Raw genomic sequence first — 26,196 nt, forward strand, 5'->3', positions numbered from 1 at the left:
AATATAGAGTAAAATTCAAGTTGCAGATTGGACCAGTAGATGGAACCACTGTTCACAAACAGTGGTAAAAATATATATATTTAACCATCAAACACAATACAGAACACATAAAAAAAACTTTACTTTTCAGGTTTTCAATGGCAAAGTGTGTCTCTAAAACATGGGAGACAAAATTGTATCAACACTGGAAATAAAAAAAAAAAAAAAACTTTACATTTTAGAATAAGAAGAAAAAAAAATTTATATTCAGCTAGCAGAAAGGACCAATAGATGGAGCCACCATACATATCTATGGGTAAATATATATATATTTAGCCATCAAACACATAAAATAAAATAAAAATCATTAATTTCAGATTCTCACTAGAAAAATGGACTAACAATAACACAGTATTTATTTCCAAGAGTATGAACATTGTAAATAAAAATAAATAAAACTTTTTGATTCAGGTACATAGAACCAGAAGAAATAACCATTGATCGGTGCCCAGCTCTGTGAAGGACCCCACAATTCATTGCAGAATACAGGTCTCTTGACATCACACACACTTGTACCTATAACAGATACATTTACATACATTCAACCAACGTATCCCAGTGGATAAGCACCAGACAGCATGCTTGACATGGGTTCGAGCCTGGGTAAAAATAAATAAAAATAATGAAACGAAAAAACATGCAATGCAATCTAGTAAGCGAAATAAGAACTAAAACATATTTTTTTCCTCTCCACTCAACAGCCAATCACAGAGCCTGCCTCACCCAACTCAACAGCCAATCACAGATAGGTGTGGGGACAGCACAACAGCCAATAAGAGACCTCAAAAACGTCTGCCATTATGCTCGTTTGTATCACCGTCTTAACTACTAATTGATATCATGCCTGATTTTTATATACACTGAGTGGCCACTTTATTAGATGCTTAATAAAAGTAGATTTCCGCTATAGAACTAAGAACAACCTACATTCATGGCATGGAACAAAGGTTACAAAGAGCACTACAGGAATGTTGATACAAGTTGGCTTAATTGCATCCACGAGTGCTGGAAATTCGATGGTCACGGATCTTGATTCTGAAGAACTTGTTCTACTTCATCTCATGTGTTCCCAGCTGGATTGTGATCGGGTGACTGCAGAAGATACTATAAAGGCACAACACAAACATTGCAACCGTATTCTGTAAGTTTACTGTTATCATTAGTCCTCAACTGCAGCAAAGATGGATGAGACAATTTTTATGCAAGGTGGGCCTCCTCCTCATATCGCACGACCAGTACAGCAGCTTCGCCGACATCACTTTACTGCAGAAAGAGTCATTAGTCGTTTGTTTCCCATTATATGGTCACCACGTTCACCTGAACTTAAACCGTGTGATTTTCGGTGTATGGTCACCTCAATGTCTATCGAGGAAGTGTCTCTAACCTACGCACACGCATTATTATTATTATTTTTTGGTTTTTAGGAGCATTAGCAACTAAGGCCATATTGCTCCGGAATATGCGATGGTCATTCCCTGACCTTTCCGCATCCTCCATATTTGGTGGTGACGGGCTCGAACCCCGGTCTAATCAAGAAGCGTATGCTACACACTGCTGCCCCTTCCCACCTGGCTACGGAGGCGCCTGTCTCTAACCTGTCTGTCTTTAAGGATAACGTATTGCAACATGTGCAGAATATTACTGTAGATGTGTTGCATTCTGCAGTCGAGCACACTGTGCATCGAATGCAATTTCTGGTCCAGAACAATGGTAATCACATCGAAAACCAACTCCACCATCAACGACATCATCGACCATCGGAAGTAAACTGTTAGTGAGTTTGGAGTTGTGAAACCATTTCCTCTGGCAATTTAGGTCAGTTTCTTCTGTTTTTTTTGCAAAGAGCACAAATAAAAATTTGTAATTTCATTAAGGTTTGTTTTAGTTACTTATTTGTTGGTACTTTGTCATGTCTTTCCTCTTGTGCAGCGCCATACAAGTTGCCTGTCGGCGCGCAATGCGACGCCCAAGGGCATCCCACACACGTTCGATCGGATTTAAATCTACTGATCGAGCTGGCCACGGCAATCGTTGGATATCATCAGTTTGAGCGCTATGTGCAGTGGCGTTTTCGTACATGAAAAGAAAATCTGGGCCAACCGTACCCCGAAAAGGAAACACCCTTTTTACTGTAAATGTTCCTTTCTCTGATGTTGTAGGGACAGTACCGTATTCCGCTTTCATCTCCAGACACAATAACGTCTAGAATCTGTTTGTAGTCTAAAAAGGGACTGATCAGGGAAGAAAACTGTTCTGCATTTGGCAGGGCTCCAAGTCACATATACAAGGCACCAGTTTCGATGTGCTCTGCGATGGTTTCGGATTAATGGGATACGAACTATTGGCTTCCTTGGGTAGAATCCACTTGAATTGAGCCTTCTTACCACAGTACAGTTGGAAATGTTTTCTCCTGTGACCCCCAGAAACTTCGAGAGACAGTTTGTGGCAGGATATCCTAGGATCCGTCTTGCTGTTAGGGCCAGATAGCGGGTTGTTCTGGTTGACATAGCCTTCCGGCGATCTTGGCCAGCTTTTGTAGTAATGGTTCCTTTCTCCTGAAACTGCCTCCGGGCAGACATTGGGTGAGAGATTAAGATAACGTCTCACTTCTCCTGCGACTGTCCAGTTTCAAGTCGTCCAGCTCAAAAAATTATCTGCACGAAGATAACTTGTCATTCCAGTGAGCCATCGAAAAAAAAAGAAAAAAAAGGGAATGAAATATCGCAATCCCAGTTTTTATATTCATGCATAATTTGGATAAGTGTAAGTGTGTTTAGGATCAAGCGGCACAAGGGGTTCTCCCCATCTCCGTGTAGTTTGCACTGTGGCGTGTTACAGTATGCTGTAAATGCCAGAGATATAAAAGTGTGTGGGTCTTGAATCATTTTGTGTCGTGTACCGTTGTTCTTCTGGTCGTCTAGCCGCTGGACTGCTGTTGCGGCCCAACGTTACCCCATTACGCTCCGTCGAGGAAGACCAGGAACCCGGTAGCTTATATATACTCTGGCAGATTCTGCCACCTAATTTCCTGAGATTTCGGCGGATAGGACCAAAAAAAAAAAAAAAAAAAAACGGGGGACACTTAAGTTTAGAAAAAGACAGGAGAGGTTAATATGATTCAGGTTTCAATTTATCGTTATAAATCGTTAATTTTGATTAGTTATGTGGAGTTTACGCTGAGGTATTAGTCAGAGTAGGGGGAGAGACTAAAGACTGGGGGAAAGAAAGAAGTATAGGGTCGATAGGGAAGGCAACCCCAGGTGATCAGTAAGGCATGCCCATGCCCATGCCTTACCAGGCGAAGTATATGGTGTGACAGAGGAAGGAGGAGACAGGTGGACCATCTCCTCCTCCCCCTGCCAAGGAAAGGAAAAAAGGTGCCAGGCAAGGGAGCTGGTACAGATCGCCTTTTGGCTACATGGCAGTGAAGCTGCAGCAGTCGTAGTGTAGTCATATAAGATCATGTCCGGTAGTAGAGTCTCTTGTGGGACAGTGTTCCGTCCAGGTTGAATGTATTTGTCTTTGGCTCCCTGTCTTCGATTAGTACATTTGTCAGTTTCACTTAGGTCTCCTATTTGTTTGTACATTGGCAATGTTTCTTTGTTCCAGTGTTGGTTCGTATCATTGTAGGAAGTGCACCGTCACTATTTCTAGGCAAGACAGCTAGTATCTTTCACATAATTATCATTCCGGGTGTGTCCGAAAGGATGTTCTGATTTTTTATCTGGCTGGTCGTCTTTCACTCCTCGTGTATTGCATTTAGCGTTCTCCTTCTTGAGAAGAGTTCTTGAACGAAGTTGATCAGGGCTCTGTATTCCTCCTCTGAATCCAGTAGATGAAACTCTTGCCCTTTGGGGAGGTATCTTATACTCGTGATTAGGATGTACCTGAGATCCTCGCATTGCGGACAGTTGTACATGAGGTGTTCCAAGTTTCGATCTCCCCACATGGGTCCTCTACAGGGGCGAAGCTCAATAACTTTGCGTTGTTCCGTGTCCATTAGCAAGTACGTTGTTTGCAGCCCCGGGTAGAACCAAGTAGGCGATTTTGGATAAATGTTTCCAACCAAGTTGCTGCAAGAACTTGTGGGTGATGTCTCCTTTGGTTGTTTCTGCCCACTTGTCCTGCCGCACCTGCAGCAGGTAAGACTGAAGCCGGATCTTTTCTGCCTTGTGTTTGTTTCTGGGGTCTATTGTAAATTCCAGGAAAGTGGTGGTTATTTCCTTAGATAAGTAGTAAAGGAGTCCTGTTCTTGCGATTTCAAGATCAAGTGGAAGAACTGCTGCTATCACCTGCAGCCCTGCGTTACTCACCCTTCTGCAGACGCGGGTGGTAGTGAGCAGAATGGTGTGTTGAATTGCATCCAGGATTCTTTTATTTACGACCAGGGCAGTTTTGTCGTACCCGATTGCAGAAGCGTATGTAATTATTTGGAGGAAGGTTGTCTTGTAGTATAAGGCTAGGGTACGAATTTTGAGACCCCAGTCTCGCTCTGTGAACCTAGCTGCCATGGCAGTGTAGTTTCTGATCGTTTGTCTTAGGAATTTGAAAAGTGGTTGGAAGGATAAGTTATTGTCTAGTATGACACCTAGGTATTTTAGTTGACTGGCGAACTTGATAGTTGTCCCATCGATCTTAATGCAGGGTGGTCGTTTCAGTTGCAGGGTTCATTTAAGCAGCGCCGACGATGCCTTTGTCGGTGACATTGTTAAGAAATTCTTCTTGGTCCACTGTTGGAGTATCTGCACGACCTCATAATGTGTGGCTCTGTAACCTTAATATATTGATTTCTATTGAAATCTCGGAATTCGCATGCCAGGATGCCGTTATATTGAATATTCGCCTTTTTTCACTGTTCACAATAATATATTCATGAAAAACATTTTGTTCTATTAATTTTGTCGAGCAGTATATAATAGCATACCTGATTCCATTTACAGATTGTAGAGGGATATTACGGAAAATCTTAAATCTTAAATGATGGACACCAATCGAATGCCTGCCGAAGCGGTGAGCTCTTTCCACTCGAGAGAAAAGACCTGGGATCGAATCCCGTGAATGATGCGAGGAATTTTATGGGCTGTTTTCATAAAATGATTGAGTTAGGAGGTCTGAGTCGACGGTCGGATGATTTGTTTTTTTCTCTAGAAAATTTGGGTTTTTCGAGAAGCAAAAAAAAAAAAACAAAAAAAAAACAGGAAAATCGACCAAAGAACACACGCAATTTACAAAATTGTAAATTGCGTGTGTTCTTTGGCTACATGGCAGTCCTTTTAATTAATCAAGATATATACGGCACAAAACCCAACAACAACTCATTTTCACAGGCAGTCTATTAAGCATGAAAGCCCATACTCCAAACTCTATTACTGTCTACGAATCCAAACAAATTTGCATCGCATATGCACGCGTTTTATATGTTAGCGTGCATGAAGATTTTTATAGGTGCAATGAAAAAAAAAATTAAATTATTAGGAAATTATAAGGGATCTGTTAAATAGACAACAAGCTATTGCAACAAACGCCTACTCCAGTGCATACACAATAACTCGAGTTTGACTAGGAACATTTTGGTAAATTTAAAATGTTTAATAATGCATAGTGAAGAGTTTTAATTAATTGGTCACTTATTTTCATATTTCTAACTAGAGAGTTAAATTTTTTACGTATATTCTGTTTTATTTTATATATATATAATGCTGTTAATAGTTGTGTAAAATGTGGTTTTTCAGTGAATGGGTCAAGATTATATTGGCTCAATAAAAAAACTACAAATTCCAGAAAACTGGTTTTCCATCCAGAAAAAATAATCAATTAGGATTTACACATTTCATAGCAATTATTAACTGATGCTTCTTAGGGGTTTGGTTACTGTGGCGGTAATTCTAAAAAAACAGGTTTCATTTTAATAAAATTTGTCAATCAATGTACACGAATGATTTGCTTTATGTATCAACGAGTCTATCTATTATTTAGTACACGAATGATTTGATTTTTGTATCAACGGTGTATTAGCTTCACCAAACTGATCCATATTTGGCATCTACGGAATCCAGAAAGTGTAAGCTGTACTTCAATCCTTTCCATTTCATTCCACAAGTAACAGGTACAGTGCAATTTTCAGTTTTAAAATTAATATTAGACGACCGATAACGTTACTGCTGATTGCCAGAATTCAGGAACAATAGGCTTCCAAGGTCATTAGTGCTAGTATCGACCCTGCTGTTGGGATAATCCAATCAATTCCCTTAGGAAGTTTTCCCCAATTCAAATTCTTACTCCGTCCAAGTATAGAAATAACCTACAAGTATCCTTAGGGACCGATAATGTTACTGCTGATTGCCAGAATTCAGGAACAATAGGCTTCCAAGGTCATTAGTGCTAGTATCAACCCTGCTGTTGGGATAATCCAATCAATTCCCTTAGGAATTTTTCCCCAATTCAAATTCTTACTCCGTCCAAGTATAGAAATACCCTACAAGTATCCTTAGGGCTTTTAAACAATTATTTTGAAATTTCCATTTGGCCTAACAATGAAGAAAGCTAAGTCCTCTACCTGCCCACGAAAGGAATGTGCACATTTAAAACGTCTAAGTGACAGGCCAATACGTGCCTCCGGTGTTCGGCCAACTAAATGTAGCTCTAGCGTTTCTAGGAATAACTCCCCGACCGACACGTTCAGATTTCCGTACAGGAAAACCACAATGAAGAAAACACTTAGAAAAGCAAAGGATACGCGAAATAACATTACAATTATTGGGCAGCCTGAGCGGTAACGGCCCAGAGCAGTAACCCACACAGAAGACCATAAACCACAATCTGTTGCGATCTTTGAACTCGGTAGCAAAAACAGAGATATAAAAAGAAAAAATTCAGAATTGCACGCCACTTGTATTAGCGAGATAAATAATTTAAAAATATATATATCTCGGTCAATGAGAAAAAACTAGAAAACTGGGTACAACGTCTCGAGAAAATTGAGGATTTAATATTGCACAGAGAAGGGCAGGAAACAAATGGCTTTGAGATGATTCTTGAAGGTATTAACAGAATAGACGATACTCTTGAAACACCTAAGAACCCCGAATAGCTCAACTAAAGAAAAGGAAGCCATACTCAAAAGGGAAGTGGGTACTGGAACGTCAGATCCTGTCTTTTCCGCGTCTAGTGAGACTGTACCGCAGCAACCTAAGGTGCCGATTAATAATAATAATAATAAACCTGCTCTTGAGGTCTCTAGTCCTCTTGAAGAAATGCTAAGGAATTCTGACAATTTAGAATTTATCAAAAAAAATCACACAAAGAAAAACTCCAGATTCCTTATTGAGAGGTGACAGATCCTCTCAGCGAAATATGCGCCTTGATCAGAGGGCTTGAAGCCTGCGGTGGAAGCCCATGTGATCTTTTGGATCTCATGATTCCCAGTGCCTGTAATAACGTTGCTTCCATGATTTTCGGACTGCAGTTGGAAGAAGCAAAAATGAAATTTATTAGCAATATATTCGCTACTGCAGGCGAGGTTCTTCAGCCATTTGATATTCCGACTTTCTTTCCTGGTTGAGGCCTATAATTAAGTCCTTAGTAAGATTTCTGCCGCCAATGAAAGTTTTAAATGAATTTGATCGTATTTCCCAGTAAGAATTTTTAGTACTTCTCCTACTTTTGATGTTTTTTATTTTTTATTTTAGCATTATTAAATTAAAGAATTCAATGTAATAATTTGCACGTACACCACCATCCAAAAAGTCAGTACCGTCGGTTTCCCATTGAAGTCACTACCACTCACTTCAATAGTGTGCGGTCCTCCTTTGGCCGTTATGACACAGTCCACCTTCCTAGGTAGACGTTCCACCAGCGAATGATAGACCGCAGCGGGCATAGTCGTTTATTCTTCCAGCAGAACAGTGATAAGTAGAGCTACAAACTCTATCTCACATTCCAATTCACCCTTTGGGTGTTTCATGGTGCAAATCGGACTCTTACAAATTTTTAGTCCATATCCGTGAACCATTCTCGAACAGCACCTCGGAAGTATATTTTGGGTCATAATATTGTTGAAACAAACATGTTTTTTTTTTTTTTTTTTTTTTACTTGTTGTGTTAGGCGGTCACTTACAACCTATGGCAATCCTACTGCGTGTACACGAAATCATTCAGATAAAAGCCAATTAAAAATATATATATATAGATTTTGTTTCAGGAATGTATTACCCAGATCATCGAATCATATAAAGTCCAAGGAGCTCGTCAAGCTTTTCCTTGGATATCGTCACTGCCATTAGGCTACCTACTCTCACACAACAAAACCCATAGAACACTGTCAATATATACACTGTGCCATACTATGAACAAGTTATGAATAGCGTCTGTTTATATTCATACCGTTGAACGCACCATCCATTGAAAGCACCGGTGTCCTGCAGCACCATGCCCTACTAACAACACAGCAGCAGCACAATGAACACCTAGTAAAGTCCAAGAAAGTAGTACAGGGATGCACCATTAACTCCCTAGGAAGGAGCACTAGAAGATTAAACAAAACTAGGTGGAAGAGCACCATGAACTTGGAAAGATGAATAGATTAGTATTTTAAACTGCATATTACATCTTTGGGAGCATAAAATTGCCAGTGTTTATTTAGGCTTCTTTCATGGTTTCCAGCACAGCAATCAAATGTTCTGGAAAATAATAATAGAAACAGTTGTACATTATAACCGCACCTCTTCAAAACTTCATTGTTCAAACTAGTGAAAAACACGGGAGCAACGTTGCTGTTTATCATTATTATTTCTCCCTGATTGGGGTTCCACTTCGTGACGGGTATTGCTACCAAGTACACGGGGTGGTTGTCATGACTGGTGTTACTGTTGGTCGGGGAATTCTCTGACTATCCTACAGGCGTTTTTTTATTATTATTATCATTATTATTAATTACAAAAAAACAGCAGTTCTAAGACGGCTGCCCACGAATTCAGATATTCAAATGACCATGTTGGGAAGGTTGACATACATGACCTTGTCACGTATGTCAACTGTCACAACTTGCTGCATCGTAGTCCTACGTGCACTGACATCTATGCAATGAACTGTCCTGGAACTTAATTGTCAGACCATGCAATTTGTAAGCGTCATATACGAGCAGATTTATATATTAATCTATGATTTTTAAAACTAGAAATTTTTTTCTTTTCTATCTGCCTACGTCACAGATCACGGATCAGTATCCCTCAGTTTACTGTACCTCGCAATATGAATGAAATATATTTTATTTAAATGTAGACTGTAGTGTGAAAAAAAAAAAAATATATATATATATATCATACACTTCAGTTTGTACAGGGTGGCGCAAAACAAGCTGACCATTTAAAAAAATCACAACTTTTCTAGTTCTTTTTAGGTTTGTAATTTTTTTGTGTTTATATTACAGGTAACCTTTGGAGAATTTAATTATCGAGAGATACACAATCGCTCAGCGGACAAAAAATAGATAGTCACAATGTTCTTGGAAAACAATCGGTCAGTAGTTATAATGCTACGAGCATATAGACAATTTTATGACGTTCGCGAGGCACCGAGTAGGAACACAATTTACACTGCGGTTCGAAATTTTGAAGAAAGGGAAACTGTTGCTGATGTCAGACACACCGGACGTCCTCGTAGTGGTCGGTCAATGGAAAACATTTCACGTGTACTGGAGAGTGTTGCAGATCAACCCCAAACATCGACCACAAGACGCTCAGCTCAATTGACGATCTCTCGTCACTCGCTGCAGCATATTTTGCTGGACTTGAATCACTTTCCGTACAAGATACAATTAGTCCAAGCGCTTCATTCTGAAGACAAGTAAGCGCGTCTAGAATTCCCGTGTCTTGATAAATCTCGCAAAAAAGTGATGAGAATTTTAAGAAATGGCATGAAAAACGCCGTGAGAAGAGCACATGTTTGCGAGCAGAAAGGGGGTAGTCATTTGGCCGATATTATTTTTCACATATGACAAAAAAAATTTCAAAGATTAAAGCTTTAATTCACCGTTTAGATAGTTCATTTATTACATTTCGTTCTAAAGTTACAGCGAAAACAAACTGTTCAGCTTATTTTGTGCCACCCTGTATTGCTGTACTCTAATTTTTGATAATAAGCAGTAAGAAGAAGATGATTTTTTTATTTATTGTTTAACGCAAGATTTAGACAAGGTTGTTCAATTTTTCGACAACAGAGAAGAGACTCATATGTATTTTAGTTCACTCACAGTGAACCACATTACTGATATTACCCATAAAGCATGGGCCTATGGTACTCGCGATCCTAGAAATACATCGAGTGATGAGGTCGTAACGGCACTCTTCGATTTATCTATTTGTATCTACTTGTATATGTTATTTTGAGAGACGTTGGAATCCACGATTGTCCACGACTCCTATTAATGAGAGCTAGAAAGCATAATTACCCTGGCAACAAAAATGCCCTGGGCAAAACCTTCGTGTAGGTCGGGACTATTGAACTAGGCGATCTTGCATGTTTGGACTCGCATTCCCATAACTATCGTCGGGCACTGTAAATAATAATTATATTTATATATTGAATTTTGGTCAAATTCGGAAGGAAATGAGTATCAAATAAATGTTTCAAGAACCATTTTCTATTGTGCTAAACGCTTTACATTTTTCCTATTTATTTCAGAAATGAAGTTGAGTATCATAAAAAGAACCTGGATCCAAATAACGTAGGCAGTTACGTCGAAGGATATCTGATTGAAATGGCGAAGAAAAGAGACGACCCCAACAGTTATTTTACAGGTAAATTACCATTAGCAGATATAATCTCTCTCTCTTTCTGTTTAAACCATGAGAAGGAATAAATGCGGATGTAATTCTCTTACCTATTAAGTTTTGATTTTGGGAAACAGATGATACCATAAAGATGCCTAAATTCAAGGAGTCTTTATGGTACAGTGTGCTCTTAAGCTGTTTGCTTTACTCGAAGCTTCTGTGGTAGAAAGAGTGCTCAGTGCCTTCCCATTTGTCGTTTGCGAAAGTTGTAATGATTTTCTCTAAAAATCTTCGACAAGACATTTTTTTTAAATATTGGTGCACCTTTACGGTGGAAAGTATTAATTTTTGGGATAAAAACTTCCAGCTATGAAATTTATACAGGGTATATCGAAAATATTGGTACAAACGTTTAGGGGAGGTAGGTAACATCTAAAGGAATAGGAATTGCATAGGAACCCATAACCGGAAACGTCACGGGAAAGTAGTAGCAGAGACAGAAGAAGCAGAAATGACACAAGACAGTAATTAGTGGCAAACATTTATTTGACATAATATTAACAATGGAGTACGAGATGGATGCATTTCATTTTATTTATTTATTTCGTATGATATGATCAATACACGAAGGAACCAGTTTTTTCTTGCTTCCTTCGTGTATCTTGGCCGGGATAACCGGCCAAGATACACGGCGCCATCGTGATATCCAGCTCGAGGCGGGAATCGAACCCGCGACCTTTAGGTTGCCAGGCAGGCACTTTACCTACCCAGCTAGCCCGGTCGGCGATGCATTTCATGATGTTACAACGGATGCTCGAAGGTTCCACGATGAGACGCGATGCATGCATGACACCGACGCAGCATGGATTGGCGGACACGGTCGAACACACCTGGAGTTTCTTTGACAGTATCAGCAGCGCAGACGAGTTTCGCCACGAGATCCATTTCCGTCTCCACAGGCGATTCATACACGATAGATTTGAGTGCTCTCCACAGAAAGAAATCAAGGCTCGATAAATCAGGTGAGCGTGGGGGCCAGGCAAGGTGTCCACACCGGCCAACCATCGACGCCCAAAACACCTGTTCAAATGGTAACGAACACACCTTCCATAATGGGCAGGCGCCCCGTCATGTTGAAACCAAATGTTGCGTCTCAAATTTGCTGGAACAGCGTCAAATAACCCTGGTAGAACTTGTTCAAGAAAGATCCGATATTTAGCGGAGTTCATGCGGGATGGTAACAGGTATGGGCTGACTAAGCAGTCACCGACCATACCTGCCCACACATTTATTGCGAAGCGATGTTGTTCTATGGTTGATTTGCCTGTTTTGCTGGACGAAAAAACCCCAGTAACTGGGGAGAAAAACCAGGCGTAGATAGCAAGGTTTTTCTCCCCAGTTACTGGGGTTTTATCGTCCAGCAAAACAGGCAATTCAACCATAGAACATACGCAGTTTACAGACACAAAATACGGATTAATGTATTTAATTACGGGCAACCCTAAAATAATAATTTGATTTTTTTTGTACCGCATGGGGGCGCACACTGTGTGGGTTGTTGTGAGCCCGCACATGAGGATTGTGCTGATTGAATAAGCCTTCCCTGGTGAAATAAGCCTCATCCGTGAAAAAAAGATAGGCTCGAAAATTCAAGTTTTGAACACTTTCTGGGAGAAACCACTGCGCAAAAGCCACACGTGCAGGATGATCTTGGGGAAGCAGTACCTGAACCCTTTAGAGATGAAAGGGGTGTAAGGAATCGTCGTGCCAGACACGCTGTGCACTGCAACGAGACACTCCTAAGTCAGAGGCAACGGCACGTGTGCTGGTAGTAGGATTATTCTGGACAGCATGCAACACACTTTCTTCCATGGCGGGAGTTCGCATCTAACGTGGTCTGCCCGCACTATTCCTGTTACCTCTAAATGACCCATAATCGTACAAATTTTGATGCACACGCGCAAACAAATGGTGGTTCGGTACATGTCTGTCTGGGGAGGGTTCTCCATAAATTCGTTGAGCGGCTCGTCCATTGCCCTCTGCTAATCCATACACTTGGTGCATGTCTGCCAGCTCACAGTTCGTATATCGATGCATGCTCTTCGTGCGGCGACTACTGCTTGAATGAATAAACCAGAAATTTTCCCTGTCGCCAACTGATGAACAGCGCCGTGTACCGACTTAAGGTGACGTTTCCGGTTATGGGTTCCTATGCGATTCGCATTCCTTTAGATGTTACCTACCTCCCCTAAACGTTTGTACCAATATTTTTGATCCATTTCCGTCTCCACAGGCGATTCATACACGATTCATCCTTGTATAGAATTTTTGTACAAATTGCTTTGAAGCATTATTTATATAAACAGCCTACTGCATAGGTCTCCCCATTCACAAGATCTCAAACTAATTGAGAATCTTTCGGATGAAGTGGAATGGGACGACCTCTTGAGTTCCGCAATCACCAAATTTGCTACAAAAATTGGAGAAGTAGAGTCAACATAGACCAACATCCTTTTGGCACGCTGTCAACACCCTCGTAGCGTTCATGCCACAACGAATCCATACTGTTCTAATAACTGAAGGGGATCTAATCGCTATTGGGTAGGTGGACCAATGAGGTGGTCACCCAATGCATGTTCCTATTATTTTTCAGCTTCTGCTCTGTATATCGGTCTTCTTTCAACCAGGAAAATAAATCAAACTGTTCAGAATATAATTTTGAAAACTTAACACACATTTTATGATCTGAATACGAAATGTATTTATTTACACACATTATAATAATTCAGGTATTTCTTTGCAATTAAACTATTTAAACAGCAATTGTTATACAACTGTCTACACTTTATACACTCCACAAAAGTAAACAATATAAGAAAATCATGTTTGAAAAAATGCCATCTATATAGGTTTTTCTTCGATGGCACTACATATATATATATATTTTTTTTTTTTTACCCAGAAACGACGCTCAAAGGAAATGTATCGGCCTTCTTTGGAGCAGGGACCGATACTACATCCACAATTGTTACCTGGAGCATGTTAATAATGGCAACATATACTGATATTCAGCGACGTGTCCAAGCAGAAAGAGATGAAATTGTTGGTAAAGAAAGGATGCCATCGTGGGATGACCGCCTTTGCCTTCCCTACACTCAAGCCACATTACTAGAAGTTTCCAGTTGGCAAACAATTTTGCCACTGAATTTGCAAAGGGCGTAAGTACTGGTTTTTCAAATCTATAATTATTTAATCTATGGTGATTATTTTGCATAAAGCATGAGACTACGCGTAATACTCACTAGTGAACGGGTTAGTACCTTTGCACCGATGCCAGTTATCTACTTCGGCAGTTCACTACGAACAAAACATGTTGCAAAGTCACTAATCCGTTCACTAATAATTATTGAATGAAGTGTAATTTGGGCGGAGAGAGTATTTATTAGTAACAGTTAAGTTTCCGTGTTTTCTTAAGATTTTCTGTTTCGATCTGATAATTCCTTAATGTTTTCAATGAGGAATATGTTTTTAATTTACTGGGCACAAAGGGACACTCCATGAAAGGCTGCAACCAGAATTCCAACACAACCAGAAATCACTTCGCATGATTTAAATTTAAAGAGGATGCTCTTTTGGTATATATTTTTTTTCACCTCCAATACAAAACGGAAAGTACTCACTTCGTCCAGGCAAAATTTTTGAATGGGTTAGATTGTATCCCATCCGAGAGTGAATGGTAACATGATGTTGATCCATAATCTCGGCCTTTGAATAAATCGATTTCTGCGATTTATTTGTTAGAAATTTAATAATTTCTAAGCAAATATATAAAGCACTTTTTTACGTATTTTATGGTATTATTTTACTAAATTCTGATCATATCTTTTAATGTTGATTTAATTACAAAAATTATCGCAATACTTGTCACTATTGCGAGGTAGTTTCGTATGCTCCAAAAATTAAGAACGTCTACAGTTCTTCACGTCCTCCTCCGTAAATGTGTTCTATATTATCTAGGGCGCCTTGAAAATTGCTACAATTATTTAAATTAAAAATAGAACATATCAAGGCACTGTAGTATATTACTGAAAAGAAATTTCATCACAAAAGATATCAGTGCTGTGGCACACCACTTTTCGATATAGTCACCTATCACATTCAAACATTGGTCTCACCATGCCACGAGTGAAGTCATATCTCTATCGTAAAATTCAGACATTCTGATTGAACCAATTTTAAAAGGACTGTGTAAATTCATCGTCATCACCAAATCGGTTTTCCTGCCAGATGTCTTTTCAAAGGCTGGGACAGATGAAATTACTTTCCACCCTTGCCATCCTTGCTCACTAGGTGGTAGAAGACTCTCATCATCCGGTGCAATACCACCACTTTGTTTATTGGAGGCTTGAAGTGGTGGAACCCAGGTTTAGTCTCCAGATCAAAGTTCCGGTCAACCCATCTCCATTTCTTCCATCATGCAATATGACTAATGTTTTTTTGAGGTTATGATGAACAACTTGTCGAGATCCAAACTTCCTTACATTTCGTGGGTACAGATCTAAAACGGTGTTCGCAGGCCGGCCGCTAGTACATCGGACCGAACATGTTGTAACTCATTAGGAGGCTTCCGGATCAGCTAGTTTATAACTTGTTTCCTCTACTCCTGGGGTGGATGGGATCTATCCAGTTATATTAAAGGAAGCGGCAAAGCAACTAAGCAAACCCTTAGCCATAATTATGAGAGCGTCCTTGGACTCAGGGGAGGTTCCCACGGACTGGAGATGTACAAATGTATCCCCAATTCACAAAGGGGGATCGAAGGGTGACACGAGTAATTACAGACCAGTTAGTTTCACTTCTGTTCCTCGTAAAATAATGGAGTCACTGGTTAAAGATGCATTGCAGGATCATCTAGACAAGACTGCAGCAATAATTCAGACACAGCATGGGTTTGTTAAGGGAAAGCCTTGTCTGACAAATTTGATAGGATATTATGATGTGGTTACAAAGGAACTGGATGAAAAAAATAATTTTGATATCATATATTTGGATTTCAGGAAAGCTTTTGACACTGTTGCGCATGGAAGACTATTGTACAAATTGGAGCAGAATGGTATTAAGGGTAAGTTGCTACAATGGATAAAAGGATGGTTAAGTGGGAGAAGACAGAGGGTGGTAATCAATGGGTGCTGCTCTTCTTGGACTAATGTTATTAGTGGGGTCCCACAGGATTCGGTGTTAGGTCCACTGTTGTTTTGTATATTTATCAATGATATTGATGAAGGTATATCAGGTTTAATGTCGAAGTTTGTAGATGATACAAAGGTTGGCAGGGTTGTTAATGACAGTAATGGCAGTGTGCTACTGCAACAGGATCTGGATAATTTGGGCAGATGGGCTAAGAAGTGGCAACTGAAGTTTAACCTTGACAAATGCAAAGTACTGCATATGGGTAGAAGTAACCCCAGAGAAACGTACCAACTGTGTGGTGCTACACTTAGGGTGGTAGAAAATGAAAAAGACCTGGGAGTAATTGTGCAGGCAGATATGAAGTTTTCTGAGCAATGCAGACAGGCTGCCAGGGCAGGTCATGGGGTTTTGTCAATGATATATAGGAATTTTGCCAGCAGGGAAAAGGAGGTGATTATCCCTCTGTATAAGGCAATGGTCAGGCCACGCCTGGTGTACTGAGTACAGGTCTGGAGGCCTCATTTTAGGAAGGATGTAGATTTACTTGAGCGTGTACAGAGAAGGGCAACAAGATTGGTGAGGGGAATGAAGGGATCCTCTTATCAAGAGAAGCTTAAGTTCTGCAAATTGCAGTGGCTGTAGACTAGGCACCTGCGTGGTGATCTGATTGAGGTGTATAAGGCCTTGAATGGGTTGAGCACGCTGAATTCTGATGGGATCCTTCCACTTGTTCAGATTACGAACCTAAGGGGGCATAAATTCAAATTAAGAAAGGACAGATGTAGAATAGATGTGCGGAAATTTGCCTTTAGCCAGCGGGTGGTTAATTGCTGGAACAAACTTCCATCTGTCGTTGTGGAAGTTGATAGGTTGAATAAATTTAAGGAGGAACTGGACAGGCAATTGGAGGGAATGGTGTGATTTTTTTTTTTTTTTGACTGATGCTGCATAAGCTCATACACTTGCTTTCTTGCATCACATGCCACTACTACTTCTACTACTACTCTACCAGATATTGACTGGAGAGAGTGTATGCCATATCCAAAAATTTCATTACTTCATACAGCATGTCTCCTAAGCTCATACACTTGCTTTCTTGCATCACATGCCACTACTACTACTACTACTAATCTACCAGATATTGACTGGAGGGAGTGTATGCCATATCCAAAAATTTCATTACTTAATACAGCACGTCCCCCTCACTTTTTCTTACTACTGAATACACCATGAATTGTCAAACTAATAGAGTAAGCTTATCTGTGAAAATATCTAAACCTCCTAAACACTTCCTAGTTAATTTCACAAATATACGTGGTGTCAATTCTAATCTCAACGATGTCCATTTGCACTTGGAATCTGCCAAACCCCATGTACTTTTTCTGACAGAATCTCAGTTATCGATTGATTCAAATACTGCTCATCTCACATGTCCAAATGATTCACTATGGGATTCCTTTCGCCTCAAATGTGATACTTGGACATATGTCCGTTCCGATATTCTCTGTCAGAGACTTGGTAATTTGGAATCTCCTCTTTTCGATCTCCTCTGGCTTAAAATCTCTCTACCTCACTGTGTCAAATTCACCTGTTGTCTCTACCGTTCTCCCAACTCCACTAATCACTTGTAGCTCTTTGACTTCCTCTCATTCAACTTGACTTTCTCCAGTCCAACTTTCCTAACAGTGAAGTAATTTTCCTTGGTGATTTTAATGTTGACAACTTCAAGTGGCTTCCGTTTTCTAGTCACAACGACCCAGCTGGTCGAGACGCTGAGGCTTTTTCAATTACTAATGGCTTCGCACAGATTGTTCATTTACATATAAGAATACCGGACAATCCTAACCACACAGCCAACGCGCTTGATCGTTTTCTCGCAAACAACCTTTTCAGTACACGGTCGAAGTGAGTGGTCCTTTAGGTACTCAGATCACAACTTGGTGATTGTCTCTTCCCTAATAGAGCCTTTATCTCATGGATATTCCCAACCTCGTGTTGTTTGGCATTACAAGAATGCAAAATGGGATGACCTGCGAAATTTCATGTCTTCTTTTTCTTTGTTTGATTAATGTTTCAAAACTTCTGATGTCAACGTTTGCTCTGATCGTGTCAGTGAAATTATTCTTGTAGGAATGAAATTCTTAATCATACATTCCACTTTAAAATTTCGTCCTTTATCTAAACCTTGGTTTTCCGATAAATGTACCAAGGCTGTTCAAGAGAAGAATGTTGCATATGTTAATTGGCTTGTTTCAAATTCTTCAGATTCATTTTCTGACTACACCAAAGCTCGCAACAATTGTAAAGCAGTTATTAATCAGTCCACACTAGATTTTGAACAAGCTAAGAGTAGAAAACTTGCTTCTTGCCCTAATGGTAGCCGAGCATTCTGGTCTCTTGCCCAAACTCTTGTCTCTATTGGCCGCAAATTTTGCCCACCTCTGCTCCCACCTCTGTCAAAACCACATGGTTCTGTTATCACTTCAGCCAAGGATAATGTTGACTTGCTAGTATCCCATTTTTCTCCCTACTCAAGAATTGATGATCTCGGTAAAACATCTCCCACCATTCATAACATGCTACATTCAATGCCTCCTGTGGTATTCCGTCAAAAGGATGTCAGAAGGATTTTGGCGAATCTTGATGCTAAGAAAGTTCCAGGTCCTGGTGATATTTCTTGAGTTGTTCTCAAAACCTGTGCTCCCGAACTTACTCCCTGTTTTCTGCTGCCTTTGTTCACTTCCTTATTCCAAAGGTGTTTTTCTTTCTGCTTGGATATTCGTTCATATTCATCCAGTTCCTGAAAATGGTGACAAATCCCTTCCATCCAGTTATCGTCCCATTGCAATTATTTCTACTCTTTCTAAAGTAATGGTGAAATAAATTAACCGCCAACTCTTAAACTACATAGAAACCAAGCAATTGCTCTTGACGTCTCAAAGGCTTTCGATCGTGTTTGGTCTAAAGGTCTTCTAAACAAGCTTCCATCTTATGGTTTTCCAACTGTTCTTTCTGATTGGTTACCCAGTTTTCTCTCTGATCTCTCACTGAGGGTGATAGTAGATGGCTCTCTGTCTTCTAACTTCCCCACTAATGCTGGTGTCCCACAAAGTTCATTTCTTTCCCCCACTCTTTTCCTCTTGTATAGGGCGCCTCAGTAGCCAGGTGGAAAGGAGCCCCTATGCTAGGGGCTCTTGCACACGTATACATTAGCAAAAATAATATGTAGTGAAATAGGGAATTGTAGTGTATTTTTTTTCATTCTAATTTGGATATTTATCTAAAATAAAATCAAATTAACAGTTAGATATGCTCATACAGAATAGGTAATATTATAGCATTCAGATTAAAGTTTATGTATTTAAAACAAGAACATATAAACACCTTTCAGGGTAATATCAATTTTCGCCTTCAGCTGAAGATAACGTTTCTTACTTAAAAGTAATCTGTGTTCTCGCGGCTGCGCGAACTTTAGACACCATATAGTGTGGGTTAAATCCCGCAAAGAGAAGAGGAATTTTATAAGTTTGTTTTTTTTTTTTATGCTATCAACTAATTAATTGGGAGAGTTGGTATGATCCTTCTCCTCCTCCTTCCCAGGAACCGGTGTTTCATCAAATGGAAGATCCAAAATCCCTTGGAATACATACAATTTACGGACTTTCTATGGCGAAATCTCATAGCCTTAATGGCCTAAGAGTTAATTCCAAACTAATTATAAGACGACTTATATTAATAGACTGATGCTGCTGCTGCATCACAAATCAGAACTCCTATTCGCGGAAGCGCATCCTTTATTTAATATAGCACTCAGAAAACATACAGGGTAGTGTCTCAAAAATATTGGTACAAATGTTTAGGGGAGGTAGGTAACATCTAAAGGAATGTGAATCGCGTAGGAACCCATAACTGGAAACGTCACGGGAAAGTAGTAGCAGAAGCACAAGAAGCAGAAATGACACAAGACAGTAATTAGTGGCAAACATTTATTTGACATAATATTAACAATGGAGTACGAGATGGAAGCATTTCATGATGGTACAACAGATTCTCGAAGTTTCCACCATGAGACGCGATGAATGCGTGACACCGACGCAGCATGGATTGGCTGACACGGTCGAACACTCCTGGAGTTTCTTTGACAGCAGCAGCAGCGCAGACGAGTTTCGCCACGAGATCCATTTCCGTCTCCACAGGCGATTCATACACGATAGATTTGAGTGCTCTCCACAGAAAGAAATCAAGGCTCGATAAATCAGGTGAGCGTGGGGGCCAGGCAAGGTGTCCACACCGGCCAACCATCGACGCCCAAAACGCCTGTTCAAATGGTCACGAACACACCTTCCATAATGGGCAGGCGCCCCGTCATGTTGAAACCAAATGTTGCGTCTCACATTTGCTGGAACATCGTCAAGTAACCCTGGTAGAACTTGTTCAAGAAAGATCCGACATTTAGCGAAGTTCATGCGGGATGGTAACAGGTATGGGCCGACTAAGCAGTCACCGACCATACCTGCCCACACATTTATTGCGAAGCGATGTTGTGTCGCATGGGGGCGCACACCGTGTGGGTTGTCGTGTGCCCACACATGAGCATTGTGCTGATTGAATAAGCCTTCCCGAGTGAAATAAGCCTCATCCGTGACCGAACATAGGCTGGAAAATTCAAGTCTTGAACACTTTCTTGGAGAAACCACTGTGCAAAAGCCACACGTGCAGGATGATCATGGGGGAGCAATATCTGAACCCTTTGGAGATGAAAGGGGTGTAAGGGATCGTCAGACAAGCTGTACAAGCTGTGTCAGACAAGCTGTACACTGCAACGAGACACTCCTAAGGCAGAGGTAACGGCACGTGTGCTGGTAGTAGGATTATTCTGGACGGCATTCAACACACTTTGTTCCATGGCGGGAGTTCTGCCCGCACTACTCCTGTTACTTCTAAATGACGCATAATCGCACAAATTTTGATGCACACGCGCAAACAAACGGTGGTCAGGTACATGTCTGTCTGGGAAGCGTTGTCCATAAATTCGTTGAGCGGCTCGTCCATTGCCCTGTGCTATTCCATACACTAGGTGCATGTCTGCCAGCTCACAGTTCATATATCAATGCATGCTCTTCGTGCGGCGACTACTGCTTGAATGAGTAAACTAGAAATTTTACCTCTCGCGAACTGATGAACAGCGCCGTCTACCGACGTACTGTGACGTTTCCGGTTATGGGTTCCTATGCGTGCGATTCACATGAATGTGAATCGCACTTAGTGTTACCTTCCTCCCCTAAACGTTTGTACCAATATTTTTGAGACACCCTGTAGAACTAGAAAGCTACCAAGATGGGTTAATACGGAGCTACCCAGTCTAATAGAATAGAAAACATCATGGGAAAATTTTAGAGCGATGAAAAGTACTAAAGCCTACAACTACAAGTTGGTCTGTAAGATCTGTAACAGTAACCACAGATAATTTCAGGAAGACTAAGTATGATTGTGAAATAGCACTAAGATAGCAAAGAATGAGGATAAGGATTTTTTTTCATATATGTCAATACGAAGCAGAAGATAACGAATTTTATCGGACCCTTGTGCCATGGATGTGAGAAAGTCTTAGATAACTCAGCTGATGTTGATAATGAATTGAATAGGTACTGCACATTTGTCTTTACTGAGGAAAGACCCTTCACGATGAGAAGAGGCTGTGCGATTGAGGCTGAGCCAAATGAATTAGTGATTTCAATATTACAGATGACTGTTTATTATAAAAAACCTTCGAGCCTAAAGGTATATAAGACTCTTGGAATTGATGGCCTATACCAAGTAATTTTCAGGAAGGCGGCCAGACAGTGTATAGAACCATTAAGGTTAATGATGATGACATCCTTGCACTTTGTAAGATGTAGTTCTTACAAGGCTAACGACGTAGCCCAGTGATCAGGCAATTTGGGTTGTCTATGGGAAATAGAAAGATCAAAATATATACACTTGATGGGGTCCAATTAAAAAAAGTAGATGAATAAACAGATCTGGGCATTACGATATGGACAGATACGAAGTTTTCTGAGAAGTATAAACAGACGGCCAGAAAAGTCCCACGGTATATCGATGATTTATCGAACAATATCCTTTAGAGGTAATTAGGTCATAATCGCACTGTACTAGGCAATTGTAAGACCGCATTTAGACACTGGGCGCCTCCGGAGCCAGGTGGGAAGGAGCAGCAGTGCGTAACACACGCTTCTTGATTAGACCGGGGTTCGAGCCCGTGACCACCAAATACGGAGGATGCGGTAAGGTCAGGGAATGACCACCGCATATTCCCGGAGCAATATGGCCTTAGTTGCTAATGCTCCTAAAAACCAAATAACAACAACAACAACAATTTAGACACTGTGTTCCAATATGAACGCTATTTATAAATATGGAGACTTCATCTGAAAAAGACATGAGCATCTTGAAAGGGTCCGACGAAGAGCAACTCGCATGATGAGATCGGTAAAAGAGCAACATTACGAGGAAAGACTTAGATTGTGTTGACTAGAGAGCTTGGCTACCAGTCACCTTAGACAGAACCTAATTGAGGTTTATAAGGTTCTGAGAAGGATTATTAAAATTAATGAAAGCGGAATTTCCACTGTTATAAAGCCTGTTTTGCTTGACGAAAACCCCCCAAAAATGGGGGTTTTCGTCAAGCAAAACAGGCTTTTCGACCAGAGAACACACGCAATTTACAGTCATATAAAGTATAAACGGATATATGTAAGAAATTACGGGTGGTTCTAATATAATAATTTAAAATTTGTTAAAAAGAATTCTAGAACTGGGGCCATAATTAAAATTACAGTTGAAGAGGTTTAGACTATATTGTAGAAAGTTTTCTTTTAGCCAGCGAGCTGTTAATTACTGGAACAAGTTGTCTTTGCAGGCAGTTGAGGCTGACAGTTTGAAGAAATTCAAAGGAGGGAAGCGCATAATTTGTATTTTCTTATCAGGTTTTCATTATTTTATTATTTTTTTCTGGTGCAGCAAAAGCCTGTGACTTCCTTGCACTATTTGGCTAATACTAGTAATAATACTAATTTATCACCCTTCCCGAATATCATCGGTTTCATAGGTGGTTAGCAGTAACTACCATTGCTATTTCAATGTGACAAACATTAGTATATTCACTTTAAACTCAACCTAACTCTTAAACAGAGGACAATTAATGGTCGCTTTATCTTGAGTTCAGGTCATGACATTTAAGTAATCCAAGGAACCTTCAATTATGTATGGTATAGTCTGGTTATGTTAATTTTAGGTCTACAAAAAATAACAGTAAACTTTAAACTATATAAAGCGTAATATTTTGGACTAAACATTGCCAAAGAAAGTCATAAGTAGAGTAAAAATGTAATAACTCCTTAGTAAATCTGATTTCTGACGTTTAAAATTCCGTTTTATATCTCACCATTCCCCAACGTTTTAATATAACTTAGAGCGCATTTCATTTGACGATTAAACACATTCATTATATTTATTAAGATAAGCACATTTAATGTGCTTATCTTAATAAATATAATGAAAAAATTAGGAATCTTTTACAATTACCGTCAACAGGTAATCAAACCACACACCAATGATTTTCTTTGTTTCAGAAAACAAAGAAAATCATTGGTGTGTCGAAAACAACCATCTCAAAAATATAAATGAGCAGAAGAAAGGAAAATTCAACACTAAAATATGCATCGCAGCAATTTAAAGCGAATTATGCGTGTTAGAGTAGAAAGTCCACTATGCAGCATATGACTGAAAACTACAATTTAGAAAAAGAAAGACTCATTTCCAAACGAATTATGGAAAGAATTATGGTATTTGGTCATGTCTGTATGAAAGCCACTTAGTTCTGTAAAAAAATAGAAAGATTTTCCTCGAGTGATGCTGCTAATGTCAAGGTTAGACTGTGGAAATTTGAAAAATGAAATGTTGTGTGATGAGTCTCGATTTACACTTTTTTTGCACAAATAGTGAAAGTGTGGCGTGAACCACATGTAGTCATGCATCCAGATTGTCTTGTATCCACCACTGAAACAGCTTGGAGAGAATATCGTGGTATTGGGTATGTTCTCTTGATGCCGTCTGGATCAGCACATATTAGAAGGTCGCGTTACTCGCAATGAATATCTTTCTGTCGTAGCGTACTAATTGGAATGCTTCATTTTTACACATATTATGATGCATTTCTTCAAGACGATAACCGAACTATCCACCACGCAAAAATTGTATCTGAATGGTTCGAGGAACATTTCCACGATTTCCATCTATCCTGGCCATCTAATTCTCCAGATCTGAATCCAATTGAGAATTTCTGGATATGCTGGAAAGATTAGTTCGGCTTAACAGTTCTCTACCGACCACAATACAGCAGTTGACAAATATCCTCATCTAATGAATATCTTATCCACTAGGTGTTTAAAGGAGCCAGATTCCCTGAGACATCTAGTAGAATTCATACCATGAAGTGTATGTTATAATTTAGTCAAAAGGCGGCCTAATATATATTGAATAAAAGTTTCTAATATTTCGGCCAGTGATCGCATTTTATAATTTAATCACATATTTAAATTGTGTAAGTTAAATTTAAATCGTCTTGGTGTGAGGGTTGTTAATTTAATTTTAATTAATATCAATAATAACCCTGAAATAGTAACGGAATGCTGTTTCTGTAAAGAAAATTTTCAGAAAACTATTTGTAAAAGTTTACTGATAGAGAGAGAAAATTTTTATTGTACGCTAAAGATACAATAATGTGCCCGCCACAGCTAGGAGGCTAGGGGCTTGACAATGATATAGGGTAATATAAAAATATGTACAGTATATAAAAATATGTAGAGTATAACAAAAAGATAACATAACATTATATTACCTTAAAAACGTAGCATTTACCATTCAATGATTATTATTTCAGTCTCTTTGTTTATAACGAAAAAATTTCAAACTGAACAATTCTCTGTTGCTTTTTTTATAGAACATCAGGAGAGACAACCTTAGGAAATTACATCCTTCCCAAGGGAACTATGATTATTGCCAACTTCTGGGCTGTGCATCATGATCCTAAATACTGGAAGGATCCAGAAAAGTTCGTTCCAGAGAGATTTTTATCTTCCGATGGCAAAAGTACAGTATTATAAAACCAGAATATCTTATCCCGTTTTCGACAGGTAAGGCAAGGCAAGGGCTTAATCCTTCTTGATTTAAAGTATTGTAATTCTGAAAAGGCACATTAAACATTGGGAACAGTATTCAACATCACACGAATAAGTTAGAATCCCTTTACGACCTTACAATCCTTAATAATGGTTTCTGCATTAGATAGTGAACGAAATTAATTTCTACAGTCAGTCTTTAAAATGATGTGCCGGTTTGTCGTCATTGATGAATATTCTCTGCCTAATAACTTAAATTTATGTACCTAAAATAAAAAAGCGTAAAAATCTCAATAGCCATTTTAAAATTTTTCAAATAATATTTCGTATCATCATCATCAGCCATTTTCAATCCACTGCAGGATGGAGGCCTCTCCAGCAACTTTACAGTTCCTTCTGTTTTGAGCACTGGCCATTTCATATCATAATACCAATTAAATAATCAAGTATAAGAATAAAAAATATATACTTTTAAAATATCTTTGCTGATTATAGCATTATTAAAATTAGCGTGATGCAGTTACGTTGTCCCTTGCTAAAGTATTTAGGTGGCATATTATTTATATTATAAATCATAGTTACAATTTAAAGATTTTTGCCATTACTTAAAAAAGGCATATTTGAATTATTTAAATCATTTAAAGAGCATAGGTAAATAATTTAATTATTTTAATTTCAAGGTAAACGGTCCTGTCCTGGAGAAAAAATGAGCATTGTTTCTACATTTCTGTATTTTACAACAATTCTACAAAATTTTGAAGTGAAACTACCTGAGGGAGCTACGGCGGATTTTGAAGGAAATCTTGCAATATCTTTGCTGTCAAAACCTCAAAAACTGTACTTTATAAAGAGAAAATGAAGTCTATAGAAATAAAAGAACAACACTATGAAAACTACGAATATTGTAGTTTTTTTTTTTTAAATTTTGATGTTTATTTAGTATGATGCATATATTACAGCGATCATCATTAATTGAAGTATATGAAGAAATATTGACCATAACAGAATCATTAACT

The 26,196-nt window shown here is 39.2% G+C and overlaps 1 protein-coding gene across 1 annotated transcript in view; it reads left to right on the forward strand.

Moving 5' to 3' along the window:
* Positions 1-25,165, forward strand: part of LOC150088497 (cytochrome P450 2C6-like) — an 87,757-nt gene extending 62,592 nt beyond the window's left edge. The window contains exons 10-12 of the mRNA XM_090370192.1: positions 10,720-10,835; positions 13,771-14,026; positions 25,003-25,165. Of these exons, the coding sequence (XP_090226318.1) occupies positions 10,720-10,835; positions 13,771-14,026; positions 25,003-25,165 (535 nt within the window). The remainder of the gene's footprint in view (positions 1-10,719; positions 10,836-13,770; positions 14,027-25,002) is intronic.
* Positions 25,166-26,196: the final 1,031 nt, after the last annotated feature.

The sequence above is a fragment of the Mastigoproctus giganteus genome, chromosome 3 (genome assembly GCF_048544385.1).
Source record: "Mastigoproctus giganteus isolate SK-2022 chromosome 3, ASM4854438v1, whole genome shotgun sequence".
NCBI lineage: Eukaryota > Metazoa > Arthropoda > Arachnida > Uropygi > Thelyphonidae > Mastigoproctus > Mastigoproctus giganteus.